General features: G+C 37.3%; 1 protein-coding gene across 1 annotated transcript; it reads left to right on the forward strand.

Moving 5' to 3' along the window:
• Positions 1-657: 657 nt before the first annotated feature.
• Positions 658-7,660, forward strand: LOC306868907 (uncharacterized protein). Its single transcript, XM_079415375.1, has 5 exons — positions 658-750; positions 1,071-1,100; positions 2,150-2,458; positions 6,116-6,244; positions 6,348-7,660. Exons 1-5 carry the CDS (start codon positions 720-722, stop codon positions 6,599-6,601), a joined length of 753 nt encoding a protein of 250 aa, XP_079271501.1. The 5' UTR covers positions 658-719; the 3' UTR covers positions 6,602-7,660.
• The last annotated feature ends 215 nt before the right edge of the window (positions 7,661-7,875 follow it).

Genomic DNA, 7,875 nt, shown 5'->3' on the forward strand with positions numbered 1-7,875 from the left:
GCTCACCAGGTTTTTGACAGTTCTTCTATAAAGTTGCCACCTCCATGTAAGGTGGTGTGGCTTAATGGTTTCAGATCTGAAGCACTAGCTTAAAACGTAGACTGACTTGGACTGACAATATAGCTCTGCTAAGCATAAAGGGTGGAAGTAGGCTCTACTAATAGTCTGTATTGACCAGTGTGGTCGGTCTTTAAATATGCACATTTAACCACAAGTTTCAGTAACCTTAAAATGTGTGAACAATGTAAGGATGTCCAAGTGCAGCAGCACATTTAGAGCACAAGCGCTCAAAGAGATGTCAAGCAGTCTCATTCGAAAAAGCAACTTGTTTGCTTTATAAAGCACAAAAGCTGACAATGAATTATTTATTTGTAAAGTCTAGTGGAAACTGACTAGCATGTTACAGTGCACATCAGTTGGCAGAGTACTGAAAAACAAGTGCTAAATATTTACTACAGAGAATATTTAGTATATAGAGAGTAGTGCGTATTTTACAGAACTCAGTGGTTACTGAGGTTAGTTTCTACATGAACAAAAATATTGAGCCATTTCTCCTGGTTAACTCTCAGAGAAGCTGAAGTGTTTAGTGAGACGAGAGGGATCAGTGAAATGCGGAACTGTTGTAGTGTCTGTCTGTCACTAGTGTCTATCTGACTCAGAGAACATGTGAAGAGCTACAGAGATAGACATCACGCACATTGATCAATGAAAGAACAGAAATGCTGAGACAACTGCTTGATTTTACACTTGGTAAATAGTTTTTAAATTGATACCATTTAATTTATTATTATACTAAATTATATTCACTGCTTTAAATGATCAAATAATCATTCATATAAATTAGAAGGTTCCTATTTGGGCTTTTTACAAATATGTGAACTAATATATATATATATGGGGGTGTTGGTAGCACTGTCCTGCATAAAAAGCCGTTTTTATTGCAAATAAATTTGTCATATTAATGTTATCAAAAAATGTAAGTCAGCAAAAAACGTTTAATTATCTACATAAAATCTTTGTGATAAATTGTTTTCTAATGAAAGAATTCCCTTACGTTTTCTCTTTGACAGTCATGGTTTTGAATGATTACCTGGTTACTGGTGAGTGTTCCTCTCAATGTTGCAAAAGCTTTGATAATCATCTCTATATTATTGATAAAGGGATAGTTAACTCAAATTTATAACTTCTGAATTACTTTTTGGGGTTTTTTTCGGGGGGGGGTTCTTTGGAATACAAAAAGAGAAATGAGAAAAAGGAGAAATGCTGAAGTCTGTGCTGGTCATTTTTTCCATTCAGTGATGAAAGTTGACTTTTTAAGCTTTCAAGCACATAAGCTGTCCATACATGTATTCTAGGTCTTGTGAAACCATGCAGTACCTTTGTGTGAGGATCATGCTGAAATTTAAGTCTGAATAAACTGAATAAGCTGTTAGGAAAAGGGAAGTGGTGTGTGACCAAGTACAGTGACCTATATTCAGAATTTGTGCTCTGCATTTAACCCATCCAAGTGTACACGCAGTAGTGAACATACACCCGGAGCAGTGGGCAGCCAATGCTGCGGCGCCTGGGAGTTAACTGCCATTATTACTGAGTCAGAATTTGAGAACTGTGTCAGTCAGTAAATCATTCAAGAGAAGTTCCTAAACGTCATTTCGGGAGGAGAGAACCCATCTAGTATTTCAAATAACTTCCAGGGGATGTAAGCAACTGCACACTTTGCTGCAGCATCAGTTGTTTTGGCATCCCTCCACCTCCCCAACAACTTTACCCATACTCCTCTCCCAAGCATTAGTTCCAACAGGGGGTATATCTTAGCTTGAGTTCAGGCTGCTTCCTTGAGCCCCTCCACTTTGGACAGCAAGCCAAATACATTTAACCTTAATAGCGTAAAGATTATATGGGTACACAAACTTGTGAAAGCTCTTTTGTGAATCAACAATTTATTCAAATGGAACAAACTGTTCTTTCACTTCTAAATTATTAACAGAACAGGCAGGAGATTTTTTTTTTCTTCCACAGAAGAAAATAAGTTGTACAGGTTTGCACTGAAATGAGGGTGTGTAAATGTTACAGTGTAGAATGTTCGTATTTAGGTGAATATTTGAGAATATGTGAGTTGAATATTTGCTTAATTTTCTCTGTTTAACAGGAGATCAAAACATCACTCTGGTCAATGGTTTAGATGCCTGCTCGGGAAGAGTTGAGATCCACTATAATGGCACATTTTGGACAGTGTGTGGTGACTCCTGGGACATTGTTGCTGCTGCTGTGGTTTGTAGACAGTTGGAATGTGGAAGAGCTGTTATTGCAGATGGCCAGGCTCTTTTTGGGGTAGGGAGTCACGTCTCCCAGAGGGAGGTCAAATGTAAGGGAGATGAGTCATCCATCACACAGTGCTCTCATCAAAGGAATGGAAATAATTGTCCTCAGAGTAATGATGCTGGAGTCATATGTTCAGGTATGAGGACTTAGTTTTTCCCTAAATCAAAATGTTCATTTTCAAGAGGTGGTGTACACTGTAATCTGTGACAAAAATCTTTAAAACAATCTGTGACATTTACAGTAAAATACCAGCAGATGTGGTTGCCAGAACTTTAATTTTATTCTAGTTTCATGCATTCCTTTTTTAAACACTTGAATTTGGGTAAGCTTCATAAATAAATAATAAAGAAATAAATAATATTTTGAACAAAAAGCTGAATAAAAACTATGAATTGGATTCAGAATGATAATCAAAATGTAGATAGAGTCAATCAACACCCCAAAGCTTGACAGTCATTATTACCTCTTCATTGGTCGACATTTTATTCCATTTGATGCTGTTTTCTATTCTATTCTATTCTATTCTATTCTATTCTATTCTATTCTATTCTATTCTAGGAGCACAAGTATAGCTCAAATATATTTAGACTTTTTGTAAGTACAAGTCAAGTATACTTAAATGTAATTAGCTCCCGAGCACCGGTGGTGCGAGGACCCTCTTGGATCTGCTCCGTTTTTTTTTTGTTTTTTTTTATTTCTTCTCCAAAATGAATCTAATTTTTGAGGGCCTTAACATGCTCAAAGTCACGAAACTTTGTACACGCATCAGAACTGGCGAAAATGTACGTCTGATATAGGTTTCAGGAGTAGGTGTGGCAAAATGGCTCGATAGCGCCACCTATTCTCTTTCAAGAAAGAGCCCCTTCTGCTACGTTTCATGTACATTCACGAAAATCGGTACACTCATGTAACACACCAATACCCACAAAAAAGTCTCCTGTTACGAAATCCGAAACCCAACAGGAAGTCGTTTATTTTGAATTTTCTGAGCAAATTTTGTCGTTTTTGCCATTTTCAGGCAGTAGCGGCATTTCACAAAACCATAAGGTATGACGGGGGAATATATAAAAAATAGAAGGGGAAAAAATTCAATAATTAAACAACACTGCGTCGTCAGCGTTGTTATTGTATCAGACTTTACTGATCAGTGCACTTACTGCACTATATGAAATATCAAGGTTTTTGGCCAGCGAATGACGGTGATAGAATGTTTTGTCTGTCATTAGAACGGCTGTAACTGTTATCTGAGGCAGCAAGCCCAGATAGCACACGTACGTCTGCAAGATGTCTGTTAAAGATCTCTTGATCTGGAAAGCATCTGCTGTCTACAAACATCTGGCAGACGTCGTTCAGATGTCAGTTTTACATACATTCTAAATCATAAACATCTTAAAGACATCTAATAAACTTCTATTTGACATCTAAAATGAAACGTCCTATAGATGTATTGCAGATGAGCAAACACTCTAAAAAATACGTCTTCCAGATGTAACTAAGACATCAAATAGACATCTCTGAGATGTACGTGTGCTATCAGGGAGCATCGCATTATATGCTTTCATCAACTTTTACAGGTTATATAATGTTTATTGTAGCTATATGGGCGCTTACTTTTTCTTGTTGTTTAATGCACTTGGTCAAAATCTCAAATTAAGCGCTTATGCACAGGATATTTAAAACGTACAAATGTAGGCTATATTGGCTAGATGGCAAATATCCAACTTCTTCTCCGCTCTTCAAGTACACAAAAACATTAGCCTTTACAGACATAGTGTTTGAGTAAAGAAAATGCTGTAATATTCAAACATCAATTATTTATTTACCCTATCATTGCGAAAAAGCAGAAATCTGTCTCCTCCAGGCTGTGCGCGGCGTGTCAATCTGAATGGAGGCGGGGTGAAGTTACGAGGTTTCGCCGAGAGATGATCCAATTGGCGTTACGAAGTTTTACTGACAAGCTCTTTTTAATGCTTATCATTGGTTAAACATTTTTAAAACCCTCTGATTTAAAATAATAATAACAAATTATAATAGAGATATGAAGTTTGGATAATTTTTCACGGCACACCTGACCAGGCTAGGGTATGGCAACTGCCATACTCTACCATACGGAAACGCCGCCCCTGTTTTCAGTTGTCGTACTTTAATGAACTCCTCCTAAAGATTAATTCAGATCAACACCAAATTTGGTCAGTGTAATCTAAAGCCCTTTGTGATGTTAAATTGCGAAGATCTAGAGTGTCTGTGACGGCCTAACAAATTACGATGTTTCGCCATGAAAAACGAAGTTTCTGCCCCAAACTTCACATGTTTGATAAGACTCCTGTCCTGAACAGATCTACATGCCCATATTCAGTTATAGTCATAGTGCCACCTGCTGGCAACAGGAAGTGACATGTTTTACTCTGTAACGAACTCCTCCTAGAAATTTAATGACATTAACATAATATTTGGTCAGTCTAATCTAAAGCCCTTTGCAATGTTAAATTGCGAAGATCTTGAGTTTTCGGTAAAGGGCGTGTCTATGGCGGCCTGACAAAGAGTCCTGGCCTGATAAGAGTCAGGCCTGAACACATCTAGGCCCGGTTTCACATACAGGGCTTACACTAAGCCAGGATTAGGCCATAGTTCAATTAGGACATTGAAGTAATTTTTATAATAATATATAAACATGCATTGAAAAAAACATTACTGGTGTGCATCTTGAGACAAAACAAAGGCACCGATATATTTTAAGACCAGTCAGTGCAAGTTTATTTCAGTTCAAACAGCTCAGACTTAAATTTTAGTCTTGGACTAGGCTTAAGCCTTGTCTGTGAAACCAGGGGCTAAAGGCTAATATCCCATTATAATCATAGCGCCCCCTGCTGGCAACAGGAAATGGCTTATTTTACACTAACTTAAACATGCAATGTCCTATCTGTGCCAAACTTAACATGTTTGGTAAGAGTCATGGCCTGAAGACACCTAAAGGCCAATATTCAGTTATAATCATAGCGCCACCTGTTGGCAATAGGATACGTCATGCTTTACACTAACTCAAACATACTATGTTCAATCTGCACCAAACTTCATACATTTGATAAAAGTGCTGGCCTGAAGACATCTACATGCCAATATCCAGTTATAGTCATAGCTCCACCAGCTGGCAGCAGGAAGTTTGGCACATTTAAATGACTTTAACATATTCCTCCTTTATTTATCACTTTAAATGCATATTGCTCACCGTTCGCTGTTTTCCTAAAGCGATCGGATGGCGGTGAGCCCGGGTGCGAGGGCCCTTTCATCGCTGCTTGCAGCTTTAATTTTAAGTATATTTATGAGAAGTACATAAAGCCCATTTCTGAGAAGTACATAAAGTAGACTAAAAGTATACTTTCCTATTTTTAGTTTAAAAGAAGCATCCTAATAGAACACTTGAATAAACTTCTTTTTCGTAAGGGCAGTAATAGTGATGAATGAAGCACAGCTCACACAGAAATCACTTTCAAACCAAGCAGCTTTCTGCTGGTTAAGTCAGCAAAATTGCATTTCCATGAGTGAAACTTTGTTGTACATGTACAACTATACAACTATATTGTACATAGGGAACTAGGGAACCCTCGTGCAAAAATCCTGATAGCACAGATTCTACGAAATTTTGCATAGCAACAATAAATGTGACCTGACCTTGATTCATAAGCGAGCTGAATAATCAGTTAAAACAATTAGTTGAAAAATATGGAATCATTCGGCCATTCTGAAGATAGGGTGTATGGGTGTCTTGTTAATGCATTATAAATCTCTCCTTCAGCTTCTTCAATTATTATTATTGGTGCTGTGGTAACAGCTGTACTGCTCATATTGTCTGCACTGATAATAATTTTCCTGGTGAGGAGGAGACAAAAACAAAAGAAAATCCAAATATGCTCCGGTTCAGAAGGTGAGAATTATTTAAATTATTACCTTTACCTTTACTTTTGGATGCCTGCAGATATAATTTCTTAACATCTTACCACAATAATAAAACTTTTTTTTCTTTGTAGCCCAAGGTATAGTTAATATGCAACATGTGCTCCATAATAACCAGAATGAAGACAATGCTGAGGATGACTATGAGGTTGTAGATATGGATGATGGTGATCATGAAGATGTAAACTCTGACTCTGATCAGGATTATGTTAATGTAGATCCAAATGACTCTGAACCAGACTACATCAATGTGGAAACCGATGATTCAGAACAGGACTATGTCAATGTTGATATTACAGAACACAAAAGCAAAATTTTTTTTTATTAAAAATTGCAATGACTTACTTCTTGCTGGTCATCCCGGCACGGCGGGAGGTGAGCTAACAGGGCTTGCAGCAGGTCAAAACTTAACTAATTAAACTGCCTTGTGCTCATGGTAGCTATATGATGCTAACTGCAGAATGGATTTCAAGGAATGCGCGCACAGATCTACGGCCAATGTTGAATCCAACATTTATATTTTTTCTACGAATCTTTGAGTTCACATGCACTAAACATGAGTGGAATGAATTTGCACCGCAGCGCCCCCACACCTTGATGCTCATGACAAGAATAACATGTAAAGTTATCTTTATTGAAGTGAATTAGGTTTAAATCGCCGTCATGCATGAATGAATGATATTTTTGCAATTTTACACATAATAATCCACGATGATCACATTACACAAAACTCAAATTGCACGTCAAAATAACACACTGTCAATATTTTTTGAGACCCCCAAAATTTCACAAATCACGTTTTCAGGGGAGCCCATGTCTTATTAAGCTCCCCTAGCTCCCCCGTAGTTCGCACCCTGCTCTTTGGTCATTATTAAGCACTAATATTATATAAGAGACTTATGAATTCTCTATAAAGCAATATGAGTGTGGATTCTCTTTTCCTGTAGCAAAGTACCAGTTTGTCTACTTCGCTGAAAATGGTGGCACTAGAAAATGATCAGTTGTTAACAGAGCTTTAGCAACAAGTATGAACATTTATTATTAATTAAGTGTTTTTGACAGCTTTTCAAGGTGTGTTCTATAAAGAAGCAAGCAATAAGGAACCTCGAAGAGAGAAAGCAGTCGTTGTATCCATTCAGAGTGTGACACAACTACCCACAAACCCCTCTGTTGTGTCTTCCTCTCTTGTTGTTGTTATTGTTAGACACCCACTAATGAGTTACTGTTAGGCTACTGTATGATGTCTGCCTTTTATCATGACTGCCCACTGTATAACTAAATAATTTAATTTAAATTAAAATATGTTTAAACAACAGTTTAATACGTTTGTACCCTGCACAAGTGTCCTCCGAATATAACTGTCATATAAAATTGCAACTGTAAATCTAGTTTTTATATCTCTGGACTATAAGGAAATGTGAAAATCTTCAAAGTCTCTGCACTCTGTGTCCAAAAGGGCACTTCCTCAAATCTGCTTTGCAGCTTAATCAGTGTATTAACACATTCTGAGAACAGAGCTATTCTCCGAATGTGTTAAAAATGCATCCGCCTAAATCAGGAAAACGATTAGGAAATCCCACTGAAAGCTACTCTTTAACTCCA

This window comes from Barbus barbus, assembly GCF_936440315.1.
Source record: "Barbus barbus genome assembly, chromosome: 4".
Taxonomy (NCBI): Eukaryota; Metazoa; Chordata; class Actinopteri; order Cypriniformes; family Cyprinidae; genus Barbus; species Barbus barbus.